General features: G+C 41.2%; 6 protein-coding genes across 9 annotated transcripts in view; 2 read left to right on the top strand and 4 right to left on the bottom strand.

Annotated features, from left to right (window-relative positions):
- The window catches only part of LOC115631988 (exocyst complex component 2), a 52,514-nt gene extending 51,693 nt beyond the window's left edge, over positions 1 to 821 (bottom strand). For both annotated transcript variants that reach the window (XM_030528915.1, XM_030528914.1), the window contains exons 1-2: positions 685 to 821; positions 14 to 628 (exon numbers count right to left, since the gene is read on the bottom strand). In XM_030528915.1, the coding sequence (XP_030384775.1) occupies positions 14 to 628; positions 685 to 793 (724 nt within the window). In that variant the 5' untranslated portion in view covers positions 794 to 821. The remainder of the gene's footprint in view (positions 1 to 13; positions 629 to 684) is intronic.
- A 148-nt stretch (positions 822 to 969) lies between these two features.
- LOC115631002 (conserved oligomeric Golgi complex subunit 3) lies at positions 970 to 4,181 on the top strand. Of its 2 annotated transcripts, none has more exons than XM_030527602.1 (9): positions 970 to 1,129; positions 1,191 to 1,697; positions 1,751 to 2,232; positions 2,292 to 2,431; positions 2,490 to 2,650; positions 2,712 to 2,841; positions 2,905 to 3,080; positions 3,135 to 3,671; positions 3,731 to 4,181. In XM_030527602.1, exons 1-9 carry the CDS (start codon positions 974 to 976, stop codon positions 4,058 to 4,060), a joined length of 2,619 nt encoding a protein of 872 aa, XP_030383462.1. In that variant the 5' UTR covers positions 970 to 973; the 3' UTR covers positions 4,061 to 4,181. The 2 variants fall into 2 exon arrangements, with proteins under 2 accessions (XP_030383462.1, XP_030383461.1); XM_030527601.1 differs by having other exon boundaries at positions 970 to 1,138.
- Positions 4,182 to 4,388: 207 nt separating this feature from the next.
- LOC115631004 (AN1-type zinc finger protein 2A) lies at positions 4,389 to 5,522 on the bottom strand. Its single transcript, XM_030527603.1, has 3 exons — positions 5,351 to 5,522; positions 4,738 to 5,273; positions 4,389 to 4,676 (listed from the first exon to the last, which is right to left on the bottom strand). The coding sequence occupies exons 1-3, from the start codon at positions 5,403 to 5,405 to the stop codon at positions 4,509 to 4,511; spliced, it is 759 nt and encodes a 252-aa protein (XP_030383463.1). The 5' UTR covers positions 5,406 to 5,522; the 3' UTR covers positions 4,389 to 4,508.
- A 645-nt stretch (positions 5,523 to 6,167) lies between these two features.
- On the bottom strand, positions 6,168 to 8,760 carry LOC115631440 (sorting nexin-2). 2 transcript variants are annotated; one of them, XM_030528181.1, is made up of 6 exons: positions 8,526 to 8,760; positions 7,937 to 8,061; positions 7,435 to 7,876; positions 6,932 to 7,375; positions 6,722 to 6,874; positions 6,168 to 6,656 (listed from the first exon to the last, which is right to left on the bottom strand). In XM_030528181.1, exons 1-6 carry the CDS (start codon positions 8,682 to 8,684, stop codon positions 6,606 to 6,608), a joined length of 1,374 nt encoding a protein of 457 aa, XP_030384041.1. In that variant the 5' UTR covers positions 8,685 to 8,760; the 3' UTR covers positions 6,168 to 6,605. The 2 variants fall into 2 exon arrangements, with proteins under 2 accessions (XP_030384041.1, XP_030384042.1); XM_030528182.1 differs by having other exon boundaries at positions 7,937 to 8,058.
- Positions 8,761 to 9,300: 540 nt separating this feature from the next.
- On the bottom strand, positions 9,301 to 10,198 carry LOC115631441 (trypsin alpha). Its single transcript, XM_030528183.1, has one exon. The coding sequence runs from the start codon at positions 10,196 to 10,198 to the stop codon at positions 9,371 to 9,373; it is 828 nt and encodes a 275-aa protein (XP_030384043.1). The 3' UTR covers positions 9,301 to 9,370.
- A 1,006-nt stretch (positions 10,199 to 11,204) lies between these two features.
- On the top strand, positions 11,205 to 12,898 carry LOC115631266 (ras-related protein Rab6). The gene is made up of 2 exons (XM_030527978.1): positions 11,205 to 12,310; positions 12,368 to 12,898. The coding sequence occupies exon 1, from the start codon at positions 11,518 to 11,520 to the stop codon at positions 12,142 to 12,144; it is 627 nt and encodes a 208-aa protein (XP_030383838.1). The 5' UTR covers positions 11,205 to 11,517; the 3' UTR covers positions 12,145 to 12,310; positions 12,368 to 12,898.
- The last annotated feature ends 103 nt before the right edge of the window (positions 12,899 to 13,001 follow it).

Below are 13,001 nucleotides of genomic sequence, written 5' to 3'. Positions count from 1 at the left end.
CCTATTTACTCACTTTTAATAGACAGCTCCAGCACATCTAGCGGTTCGCTGCCATGTAGCTTGGTATCCTCCTGCAACTTGTCTCTGATATTCATTAATGTGTCCAGTTGGTCGATTACGGAGCCAGCATTCGATTTCAAAAATGACAATTGGCCCTCCTTCTGGCTCTCCACTTTACGTTTTAAATAGGAGAGGCCAGCTTTTAAGTCCACAAATGAAGTGGCCGAATGATTTTCGAGAAGAAACCAGGCGGGAGAAAAATTCTCCTGAGACAAATCGCCACACGCATCGGGCACCAAGTCGCGCAAATCTTCAGGTATCTTTTGCTCGTTGCCCTCAATCGACAGTCCAAGCGGGTCTTCCTGTGTAAGTCCCGATTGGGTCAGAGTACGGCGACCCCAAGCGAAGTTTTGTGGCGATGATTCTTCAATCCACACAGCCGACTCCTTAAGCGGCCCAATAGTCTCATGATAGACCCTAAACTGCACAGTGGAGGTGCCAACGCCCCCACTTACAGTCGTCACTATAATATCGCCCTTACCTCTGGCCGGGCCCGTGCGTGCTATGATTTTATTCGGCGACTTCCATTCCGCAGACAGCAGGCAGTCGGAGTCGCATATTTTCAGCCCTATGAATAAGCTGCTTTAGATAATTTGAACAACGATTTCTACATTCCAAGCATACCAACTAAATCCTGCGGGCGGTTGCCCAGAAATTCGCCACGTATGATAACGCGCGTACCCGGTGGGCCTTCCTTGGGGGAAAGTCCTGTAACCACTGGCTGTGGCGCCATTTAAACTATTTCTGCTTTAACTGTATTTACTGAAAACTGTAGTTACTTGGTTCTTTTATATTCTTTATTCGCTTTCAGTGTGACTGCAATGCAAGAATCGCGCATTATCCAGCCCTGTTAAATCAGCTGTTCTCTTCATAACATCTACGTGTCATTTCCATTTTGTTCCACCGCTAAAAAATGGATGACGTCGCCAGCGCTAGAAGCGAGAATGAAAATGGCAGAAAAATTCGTAATAGATTAATGCAATGGGAATCTAAAACAGATCCTCTAGCGGCGCTTAGTGCCCAACAAGAGGAGTACTTGGACGTTTTGTCCAATCTGTGGCGCAATGAGGTAGCAACGGTATGGAAAACCCGATCCTTGCCAGCTTTAGCTAACTTTTGTTCATTAACAGCCATCGCCAGCAACTACGCCCACAAAACCAACAAATAAGGAAAGTACAGCTCCAGCAGACTGCACTGCTGATATCAAACTGCCAGCAGGGGAACTGAATAACACCAACGACTTCCTGCTCTGGTTCGTGGTGGTCAGCGCAGAGATTGAGGAACGTGGCGATGCTAACTACCACAAGTATTTGCAGCAGTTGGAGCAGCGTAAGGGGGAATGCGCCCACATGCTGACACAAATAGCAGTGGCTATGGATCGGCTGGGTGCGCTGAGCAGCGAGTACGAGTTCGTGTCCACCAAGACGAGTGCTCTAAACACCGCCAGCGAGCAGCTGATCAGCGAGCAGGAGAAACTGCAGGAGTTAAGCAATGAAATTCAATGGCGTCTGCACTTCTTCAATCAGGTTGAGCTGCTCAATCAACGACTGCAGAGCCCAACGCTTTCGGTGGCCAGTGAGGCTTTTCGGGAATGTCTTAACAAAATTGACGAGTGTTTGAATTATTTGGCAGAAAATGTAAGCAATTGCAGTAAATATCCATTATTTTTGCTAATATTGATTCTATACAGCCAAAATTTAAAGATGCTGCCGCTTATAATTTAAAATACAAACAGTGCCTGGCCAAGGCCACCGGCTTGGTGCGTAATTATGTTTATAGCGTCATTAACCAGGCCACGGAAGCGACATTGCATCCGCGTAATGCCACTGGCGAGACCTCACTGCAGGCGCCCGATGCTGCTTTTGCTTTGTATTATGGCAAATATCAGACATCGGCGGCGAAGGTGAAACGTGTGGCGCAACTTATAGAGTCGCGTTTGGATCACAGCAGCGAATACGAGCAGCTAATGACCGATCTCCAACAGCACTATCTAACGATGCGTGCCAGCGTTATGTCGCCGGCGGTCAACCAATCCATACAGAATGTTAAGGCGGCACACAAAGGCGATCATTGCTCGCTCACGCGCAGCGCCTGCTCTTTTCTCGTTCATGTCTGCCAGGATGAGCAGCGCTTGTATTACCAATTCTTTGAAACAGGCGCTGCACATTTAACGTAAATATTTTTGTCTCAAATCTATGATTTAATTATTCATTGACTTGTGCTTTTTACAGCGTCTATCTGGAGGGTCTGTGCACAATTTTGTACGACACCATGCGTCCTTTTATTATACACATCAACCACTTGGAGACGCTGGCAGAAATATGTTCCATTTTACGGATTGAAATGCTGGAAGAGCAAGTGCAGCAGAATCGTAAGCTGGATAATGTAGTAAATATATATTAAATATTTAACCATTTGTAACTATTTAGCCAACACCTTGCAAGCCTTTGCCACCATAACACACCAATTGCTGCAGGATGTGCAGGAACGTTTAGTATTTCGCGCCCATCTTTATCTGCAATCGGATATACAAAACTATAACCCCTCAACGGGCGATTTGGCATATCCTGAAAAGCTAGAAATGATGGAGGTGGGAACGGCGCTAGATTAAATAATCATGCCATATAAATAATTCCGATTTATGTATACAGAGCATCGCCCTATCACTGCAGGAGCCCGCACAACTACGTCGCTCAGACTCGCGCAGCTCTATGGTTTCCAGCGTGTCCAGCGCCATGGAAACGGAAAGCGTCGACACCGCCTACAGAGCTCAGCAAATGAGTGAGTCTTCCCCAAAAAAAAGTGACTAATACAGGCAGCTATTAACTTTGTTTGTTGCTTTAGATTCACCAGCCGATCTGCATGGCATGTGGTATCCCACAGTACGCCGCACTTTAGTATGCCTTTCGCGACTTTATCGCTGCGTCGATCGACCCATTTTCCAGGGTCTGTCGCAGGAAGCGCTAAAGCTGTGCATACAAAGCGTTGCGTACGCTGCTGGCAAGATATCCGCCGCCAAGGTACGTCCGCAGTTTCCACAAAATAGCAGCTATTAACAAATATCCTCCATGCAGACTCCCATCGATGGCGAGCTTTTTGAGATAAAGCATCTGCTCATCCTACGCGAACAAATTGCGCCGTTCCGTGTCGATTTCACCATAAAGGAGACTTCTTTGGACTTTAGTAAGGTGAAGACAGCAGCTTTTGGCTTGCTCCACAAACGCAAACAACTCTTCTCCATGGGCAGTAACAATGCGATACTTGAATTTCTGATCGATGGTACGCCACAAATCAAAGAGCATTTGCTCGACTCCCGCAAGGAAGTGGATCGCCAACTAAAAACGACTTGTGAGCAGTTTATTAAGGACGCAGTGCATATGCTCGTCGGTCCGCTGATGACATTCCTGGAAAAGGCTCAGGCTACGTTGGCCGCAGGACCAGCTGCCCAGTCGACGCTTAGACAATGCGTGTGGTCGAGTCCGCAGCAGATTAGTGGCGTTATACAGGAGACACAACGTCTGATCAAAAGCAAACTGGCAGTATTACAGCGTGCCATGCAACTCTATTTGAGCAATCGAGACACAGAGTTCATAATCTTTCGACCAATTCGCGTAAATTGCTGAAGCTTCCAAATTGAAGACGAATTTCAACACTTAACTTTCTTTTGCAGAACAACATCATACAGTCCTTCGTCAAGCTGGAGCAATTGTTAACCACAAATGGTTACTCCACAGATGATATGACCATCACGAGCTGCCCCTCTGCAGAACAGGTGTCCGTTTTATTGTCGAGTGCCAGTGTTTTGGCGGCTGAAGGCATGGCCAGCTTTGCCGCAGCGGCGCGCAAAATAAGCACCAGCTCATCAGTGGAAACAGTTGCGAACAGGAAAGTAAGCACATCATCCAATAAGGCGGCATCGGTTCAGGAAACCACAGCAGAGACAACGCAGGAGAACGAAGTAGCTGCGAAAATTGATGCTACGCCAGCCGGAATAGAATAATTCTGCATACTCAGCAGATTTTGTATAACTAAAATTGGCTAAAAATGTGCAAAACAATGTTATTATTATACATTTAATAATGCAGAATGCGACGAAGTTTATTATTACAAAATAACACATATTAACAAATATAGTTTTAATATCAATATAATAGTTGGCGGCACACAGGCAGCTTGGTCAGATATTGGTGGATATGCACGAAAGATATATAGGACTGTTTTCGTTTCCAAATACATACGATCAAATTTTCACGAATTCAGTAAACCCATTAAAGTCGAGTTCCAATTCCTTGGTGTGGGGGAACTCCCTTCATACGTTTGTACTGAAATCAGTTTTAATAAGTTTTTTATTTTGCATAAATTGATTAGCAGAATTTAATCATTTTCGACACATTTGATCTGAATTCTGAACAGTCTCAATAGCAGCAGTATAGGCTTATTATTTGGAACTAGGACAGTGAGCATTTATCTTTGCCATTTGTTTGCTGGGCATCACGACCGCCTACGGGCACACGTTGGGCTGTGTTTGCCAAATCATTGCGTAGATTTCCATCCGCTGTTTCCTCCTCTTCCATCATGGACAGTGCCATCGCACGAGCCAAAGCCTCATCCTCGGTCTCAATTGGGATAAATATATGAGCAATTGCAAATATTTGTTATGAACAGACAGGCACTTACCATATTCCCTTGTAAATTTTGTACTTGAGCGGCGGAGGCGCGCTGTGGTTGTGACGTTGGTCGCGCATTTAAACTAAAGAGCGTATTCGATGTTTTGTTTTGGCGTCGATTCTCAGCCGCGCGTGCCGCCATGGAGCGCGTATCAGTCGTTGATGAAGTCGCCTTGAACACAGTGGGCGCCGAAGTTCCAGCACTTACTGACCGGCAGTCGTGGTCACTGGTGTGGCGATGACGTAAACAGAAATTTAGATGGCATTGCGTGCATTCCACAGGTATGAGCTCCTTGCGCTTGCAGCCCTTCGCACTGCAACGATTTGTGTAGATTTTCTTGGTGTCCGATTTGCACTGTTGGTCAATATGTTGGCTCACTGTGAGGTCGGGTGCGACCCCAGGAGCTGTGGGAACTGGTTGGTCACACAGTGGACAGACTGGCACCTGAACTCCACGGAATTTATTTTGGCAGTCGTGACGCTCATAATTGTAGTGCGCGACACAGAAAACTTTGTGGCATGAATCACATTTAACTGGCAAAAAATCTATTTACAGGAATAGAGTTCCAAAATAGAAACATATTGTATTTTAATTACATTAATTACTTTATACTAGCACCTACCCAGTCTGTTGCATGTGGCTTCACTGCAATGTTGACCCAAGTGGGGAAACTCCATGTTTACGGTCGGCAGGTAATTATTAAATAACTAATTGTTCTATCACCGTGATGTATTTATACTACTTTATGACTAAATAAAAGCTTCCAGAATGTATTCAACAATGACTAAACATTCCTTCGAACTTCCTAATGTTATCTCTATCGATAGTAAACGATTGTTTTATTGCAAGCGCAGTCATCGGTTTAAAAATACGCTGCCACGAAAAGTTTAAGCCCATTCTGTATGTGGTCACACTGAAAAAATTGTAACAGTGGTTTGCCTAAAACGTATTACAAAATTTAATAAATAAATATATATTTTTAAAAAAGCTACAATTATAATTAATGTTTTTAAGTTCACGTACGTGATTAACTACTTCTTTATCACATTCGAAAAAAGGGCTTTTCTGCTTTATTTAATATTTTCTTTTAGTTATTATTTATTTGGTAGCACTATAGTTCATTTATGTTCAATACATATATACAAATATTTTGCTTATGTTGTGAAAAATGCATACAAACTTTTAAATAAAACATAAAATCCCAATCAATAATTACAGAAAATTTAACTTACCTTTTTTAAATAATTTAATTGTACATAATTGTTTTTTACATATTTACAGTTTTATTATTTTAAACGCTTTTTGCGATGTTACAAAATGCTTTAATAAGGTATATATAATACATTTATATCTTTTTACCAACAAATACGAGAAACTCGTTCCCACTATTATTGTACATAATAATCCAATGCCCTACCAGGGGATTTTGGGAAACTCGATCATTTTAAAAGTATGTATTTATTGTAGATAATACCGAAAAAAGGAATAATAACACTGTTTGCACTGTACAAACAGTTTTAGTGAAATCAAAGCAATATTTGCAAAGTGTAATTATGTATAATTACATGCTTTTAAATATTATATATTTGTTTTGTTATATGTGTGTATGAGACGTGTGGCTGCATGCGTATTTGTCGTTTATGTCAGGCTGAACAATGTTGGTTTCTTAATTAAAGTTGAACTTTTCTTTTAAGCAGAGATTTATGGTAAAAATGCTCGTTTGATATGAAATACGCAGGAATTAGAAGATAACAATGAAGGCAAATTGTTGTTCAACTGCAATAGCGATGTTTAATCCGACAAATTGGTCCCGCTGAGTTCACAAGGAATATATGCACGCCTTTCTGTTAGATGACCGAATGCTTTTTTAAATCGTATTATACGATCTCTCGGGCAAAGGGTGCAAAAGTTTCCCAATAGCTGATGATCTATAGAAAGTACACATAGATACTTTCTTTTATGAGCTGTAATTTTACAATAGGATGTAGTTTACCTGTTGTTGATGAGCCATTTGATCTTCAATATATTTAATAATGTTTGCCTTAAAATCTTTCACTCTGGTCAATTCAAATCGCTCCATTTCTCGTTTGATTTCCGCGGATATGTCATCGAATTGTTGCTGACAGCGTTGAACCTTGCCCTGCCACTGCAATCCAGAGATTAAAAATGAGTAAGCGCAACAAAATATAATACAAGAACATACTTCCTCGACTTCCTGTTGTGCCTGATCAAGTTTGTCGGCACGATTGGCCAATTCAAATCGTCCACGATTCTCTCGACGCTTGGAAAGCTGCATTTGTGCGTATTGCCAGTTTTGAAATGCCTTAACACGCTCGTGAAAAATGCACTTAATGGCACCGAAAAGCCCCAAATAGTCCTTGATGAACTCGGCGAGAATATAAAAGTCGGAGTTAGCCTGCTCGGAGCGCAGCAGCTCTATCTTTTCTTCCACATCGGCGAGATTTGAGAGCGCACGCGACAGTCCAGTGTGTTCTTCACATGTGCTGAGCATCGCGGCTGATTTGGCCACAAGTCCAGTTAGAGCGGACAGTTCTTTGCGTGAAGTCACCAAAGATTTCAGGGCTGCGTGTAGTTTTTGCAGATTACCATCAAGATTTTCTACTTCAGTAATCTTATCATCGAACCACTGCGAGAAAAACAATATTTTGAGATACAGCTCTTTTAATGGCGCAGATATTCGCTTACGGGATCATTCTCATCCATTTTGTACGTGATCTTGTTAACAGTCTCACCAACTTTGTTGAACAGTCTCATAACGCCCGCTCCGCTCAGCATCGCTGTATTAACGGCACGAGGCAACTCCTGGTCGCTCTCCAAAAAATTCATAAAGTCCATATCAACGCGCAGCACTGGATGCTGTGCTGTGCGATGGACAAAGCGTTCCAGCGCTGCTCGACGTATTTCCACCCACTCCTGGTTCGTTGCCGTGCCCGGCTCCGTCTGCTGTGGACTTATTTTAACTTTCGTAGTGCCGATAATGTTTTTCGACGGTGCCGGCGGAATTATGCGTCCCAAGCGCATATACTTGCCCACCAGTAAATCGTGTATGCCCAGAAAGTCACTGAAACGCCTTAGTGTGCTAAATTCACTGCGCTTGAACTTCGGAATGTTAGTTTTTGTTGTAACCCTACTTAGCAATTATAAAACATTTAGAAGGAGGTCGATTGGATTCCAAATAATGACTCACTTGTACGCCAAATACGAGCTCATGCCATCGCCTATTTTTTGCGGATCCGATACGGATATTTCTATAAAGTAATCGCCATCATCTGTGAGGACCTCTTCTAAATTACTGACCGAAATTCGACGCTGCTGAATGGAAAAGTGAATGAATTTATAACTTTTTAGATCACCTTATGCCATCTGTTCTTCTTCTCTCGATTTACAGTAAATATTCTAAAACCCGGACCACGAAGCTTTCACAAATGGATAGGAAAACAGACATAGACCGATCTCACATCATTGTAAAATATTTTGTTTTTACACCAGAAAAAAAGTCCGGACGGCAAAAACACGATATTGTAATCGGAATAATGCATACATATTCATATGCATGTATGTACAAACACATATGCTATATCTATGTATGTACGATACTGATAAGACTTTTTTGTACATACAGTTGCATTTTTGTGCAAACAATGAGCGAAGGGGCGTGTACTGCGACCCAAACATCAAATAAAGCCAATTGAAACCTATTTGACGATGGCTCTGCCATCCATTCGTCTTAAAAGAATTAATAGTTCAGTCGCCAGGGGGATGTTAGTATGACTTACTTGCACCTCACTTGGAGTCATTGCTGAAACAAACAAATCGCTCTCGTTCTCCAGCGAAACGGTGCCGGGTGCGGGCACCTCTTCCTCGTCGGTTATTGCACCATTATTAATGTCTACTTCGGCAAACTCTCTGTTGTGCTCGGGGCTTTCCACTTCCATTTTACTTGGGTTTATTGAATCAAATTACGGACAAATCTATACAATTGCTGGCCAATCTCTAATTGGGATTCTTGTTCTTTGTGAGCTTAGTATTTCAGTGACCAGATGTGGAAAGCGATAAAATACCACATACGGGAAATACCAATGTTGCTTAAGAGAAATTGGCAGCTCTATTACTTTAAATATTACCGTAAGCCACGCACACATAAGTGCGACAATTCAGTCAACTTAATCTATTTGTTGACTGCTTTGGCTTTTTATAGAAAGCTCCATTAATAAATACTATACTATACTACTATCATTGATAAGTGGGCACACAGACATTAAATATAAGTATGATCAAAAGTAACAAAATACTAAAAATAAATAATAACAATTTGAACACATTATCGTTTACATTTCTTTAATAATTAAATTAAATTTATATTTAAAATAATAAAAATAATCTTTTAAAATTATTTACATAAACAGTTTGCACTTACAATCATTTGCAAAAATTTAAATATACATTTCCCCAGGAAGCTTTCTCTCACATAAAGCCGTACGGCTTTTCTTTTTGTAAAACATAAGCATAGAATAATGGTATTCGTTTTATAAAAAAATTGTTCTTTAAAAATTGGTATTCACATATTCGTATATATTTCCACAATTGTTTTGTTGTGTAACAGAAAAGGAGGGAAACACAATTATTTGCTTGGCAGTTTCTGGTTTGCAGCTACCCATGTTGTGAAGGAAGAAACTTGCACATACACCGAGGGGGAGTTCGCTTGGCCACAGGGAAGCTTACCCCACGAAACAATGCCAATCAAAACGTTGTTCTGAACCAAAGGACCACCGGAATCAGAGGAGCAAATGCTGACCCCGCCAGTAAGTGGACCCGTGCACAAGTTGGTCGAATGCACACTAGTTCCTTGCTGGCCCAAAGCGGACTCGCATGCGCTTAAAGTGATTATCGGAATGTTGGCGGCAACTTGCAGGACACTGGGATATTGCGCAGTATTGGTGGTGGAAGTGCTGCCCCAGCCATATAGATTGGCAGATCCTGTTGGCACAGCTCCAGCTGTTGGCAGAGAAATGGGTGCGACGGCTGCTGACCACACAAAGCTAGTGGGTGTATAGACTAGACCAATATCGTATGGCGCTGTACCGCCAGTATAAAGATCGTTGGCGATAAAGTAAGTGATAGTACGTTTTTGAGTGGTGCTGGCCGTTCCCGCCACGTATATGCTGCCCGCAACCAAAGTACTCTGCAGCACCTGAGCGCTGTTGGTCAGACAATGGGCCGCCGTTATTAGCCAGTTCTGGTTAATGATGCTCGCGGCACAGTAGTGGGTTCCCTGATACTGCATCGACACTATGTAGGGTGCGCTGTTAGCGGTGGCAGCAACACCGCCGACTACACGGCCATTGGGAATGGCTGATACCGCGATCACCCCGCCCAGGCCCAGAATTAGGCCTATAACGCACAAAAATAGGTAAGTGCAAAATATTTTTGTGTGCCCGTTCGCTGCCATGACTTCCGAGAATTTGTTGAAGCCAATTATTTTCAGAAGTTTATATTAAACTGAGATACGAAATTACCGCGACGCAGCCCCCTAATGATAAGATATTTAATATGCCACTTGCCTTTCAAGATAAGAACAGAAGTACCTTATTGTGACCATTAGATTATTTGTTAAATTTTTAGGAAATTCCTGGTTTCTGTTTAAAATTAAATTTATTGTAAAATAAATTAAGATCAATATAAAAAACTTTTGATTTTTGAATGAAAATTAAAAAAGATTATGATAACTTAAAAAGGATGGATATCGGGAAGCCCCTTAATAGATTTTAAAAATCTTTAAAACAAGCACTGAAAAGTGCTTCGGGTATTTTGCAGTCGGTAATGCCCCACTGTAATAAATTGTTTTGCTTTTCTAATAACAACCATTGTAAGTGCCCATTTAAAAATTTTTAAATAGATACTTGGAACTTGAAAGATAAGAAACAATAAATAATTTTGCATATCAAAATTCGAGTTTGTTATCAGAAGTGGCTATTTAGTTTTACTTTGCAAAACTTGGACTTATGACGTTAAACTAGACCCTAAGCTGTAATGTATTTATTAATTTTTTTGATTGCTTTTCAGTTTAATAATAAGAATTATATTATATAAATAAGAAATATATTCAAATTTTGAGTGTCCTATCAGAACTGATAACTTAGTTTTATTTTGCATTATTTAAATAGCATTGTTGAAAAATGGGTTTTATTTAAGCAAAACTTGGATTTACTTAATAACTTGTCGAAATAAAATAAAATACTCATACACATGTTCTATGAAATAGTACAACATTCGCATACACTAATTATTGTTAAGAATTAAAAAGCCCAAATTCAATTAACGTTGAAAACTTGCCACCTCTTAATTTTTTTATTTTGAAGCTTTTGTAAAATACTATTCAGTATTTTTAGTATTTAGTATTTTTCAGGTATTGGCACACGGCAACACTGCACCTGACTCAGAAGTGGAAGAAGAAGACAGTTTTGCTGGCCGTAATTTTTCTACGATAAATTAACTTATAATTTGATCGAGCAATTCAATATCACGTATCAGGAATATATCAGGAGAGTGCGTGCTACGGAAATAATTAGTGAATAAAGCGAATACAAAAGCGAAACGAGTGCAATAGAAGTGAGATAAAGAAGGCAGTTGCAGCCCAGCCCTAGCAACAACAACAAAGGGAAGAGAGAACGCAAACGTGAGAGAGGAGAGGTCAGCAAACCCGCAATTTAAGAAAAGTAGACACGTACAGCGGCAGAAGAAGAAATCAAAGACACGATATCTGCAACAATGTCATCCGGCGATTTCGGCAATCCCCTGAGAAAATTCAAATTAGTCTTTCTGGGGGAACAGAGTGTGGGAAAGACGTCGCTAATTACACGATTTATGTATGACAGCTTCGACAACACCTACCAGGCGACAATTGGTATTGATTTTCTCTCCAAAACTATGTACCTCGAAGATCGGACAGTGCGACTGCAGTTGTGGGATACGGCGGGACAAGAGAGATTTCGATCCCTGATACCCTCGTATATACGCGACTCGACGGTTGCCGTTGTCGTCTACGATATCACTAATACGAATTCATTCCACCAAACCTCCAAATGGATTGATGACGTGCGCACGGAGCGGGGCAGTGACGTCATCATTATGCTCGTCGGCAACAAAACGGATCTATCGGACAAACGACAAGTGTCCACGGAGGAGGGGGAGCGCAAGGCGAAGGAGCTAAATGTGATGTTCATCGAGACGAGCGCCAAAGCCGGCTACAACGTTAAACAGTTGTTCCGGCGTGTGGCGGCCGCGTTGCCCGGAATGGATTCAACCGAGAACAAACCCTCAGAGGACATGCAAGAGGTTGTGCTGAAGGACTCACCCAATGAGACAAAGGATCCCGAAGGTGGCTGCGCATGCTAGAACTAGGACCCAGCCTCCATCGCCCCCCACTCCCCTGCTTCGGCCTTGATAACATTCACACACTGACATACGCTGGCGACGGGTGTACACATGTGTATGTGGCGGATAAAGATGCTTGAAATAATACACACATACACACAATTCTATTCTTAAGTTTATTTATAAAGTAAATAATAATAATAATAAAACCAACAACAACATTAACTAAACGATATCTAAACAGCAGACGAAATGCAGACGTTAATGTGAACCCAATACAACTGATAGTTATGGATGGGCGCCAATGGACCGATCGGATAATATAATTATATGCCTAACAGATGCCACAGTGCTGTGCATTTTTAACAATCCTCATTTAAAATTTTAATAAACCTTATGTACTTACTAACTGAACACCTACATAGGCGTCAATAGTGTCTGAGACTCTTTAAAGAGCCCCAAGCATTCCATTTAGACACTCCGATACACCAAAAGCCGCCTTGTGTTCAAGCACTGATACAAATCCATGGATGATGAGGAGCCAGCAGGAAAGTTACTTTTTATCAATACACCTGCCCAATAAATTAAACGCCTGCTTTGTTTTCACACACGTTCAATTAATTGTTTTTAGCAGATCTGTAACATTAATATTGGGTCGGGATAAAGAAAAATTCGAAACATGCATCTTATGAATAAATATATATATATTGTATTTTTATGAAACGATGAGAAGAGTAACCATTAAACAACAAATTTTTGCTTCGATTAGAAACAACATTGTGCATTTTCAATATATTAAAAAAAGGAATTACTAGCAATAAATTAAAAAGAATCACTTTTGTCTATAATTGTAATCATTTTTGGCAGCAGGAAACTTT

Source organism: Scaptodrosophila lebanonensis, unplaced genomic scaffold (genome assembly GCF_003285725.1).
Source record: "Scaptodrosophila lebanonensis strain 11010-0011.00,11010-0021.00 unplaced genomic scaffold, SlebRS2 tig00001412-arrow-pilon, whole genome shotgun sequence".
Classification (NCBI taxonomy): domain Eukaryota; kingdom Metazoa; phylum Arthropoda; class Insecta; order Diptera; family Drosophilidae; genus Scaptodrosophila; species Scaptodrosophila lebanonensis.
Note: the sequence above shows the minus strand (reverse complement) of the source record. Positions and strands in the feature narration are given on the sequence as shown.

Coding starts and splice junctions, on each gene's coding strand:
- LOC115631440 (XM_030528181.1), bottom strand. CDS start 8,684: ATGGAAGTGGAAAGCCCCGAGCACAACAGAGAGTTTGCCGAAGTAGAC. Junction 7,877..7,936: donor AGCTCGTATTTGGCGTACAA/GTGAGTCATTAT, acceptor ATTGCTAAGTAG/GGTTACAACAAAAACTAACA. Junction 6,657..6,721: donor AAATGGCTCATCAACAACAG/GTAAACTACATC, acceptor TACTTTCTATAG/ATCATCAGCTATTGGGAAAC.
- LOC115631441 (XM_030528183.1), bottom strand. CDS start 10,198: ATGGCAGCGAACGGGCACACAAAAATATTTTGCACTTACCTATTTTTG.
- LOC115631004 (XM_030527603.1), bottom strand. CDS start 5,405: ATGGAGTTTCCCCACTTGGGTCAACATTGCAGTGAAGCCACATGCAAC. Junction 5,274..5,350: donor AGCCACATGCAACAGACTGG/GTAGGTGCTAGT, acceptor TCCTGTAAATAG/ATTTTTTGCCAGTTAAATGT. Junction 4,677..4,737: donor AAAATTTACAAGGGAATATG/GTAAGTGCCTGT, acceptor ATCCCAATTGAG/ACCGAGGATGAGGCTTTGGC.
- LOC115631002 (XM_030527601.1), top strand. CDS start 974: ATGGATGACGTCGCCAGCGCTAGAAGCGAGAATGAAAATGGCAGAAAA. Junction 2,651..2,711: donor AAAAGCTAGAAATGATGGAG/GTGGGAACGGCG, acceptor TTATGTATACAG/AGCATCGCCCTATCACTGCA. Junction 2,842..2,904: donor CTACAGAGCTCAGCAAATGA/GTGAGTCTTCCC, acceptor TTGTTGCTTTAG/ATTCACCAGCCGATCTGCAT.
- LOC115631266 (XM_030527978.1), top strand. CDS start 11,518: ATGTCATCCGGCGATTTCGGCAATCCCCTGAGAAAATTCAAATTAGTC.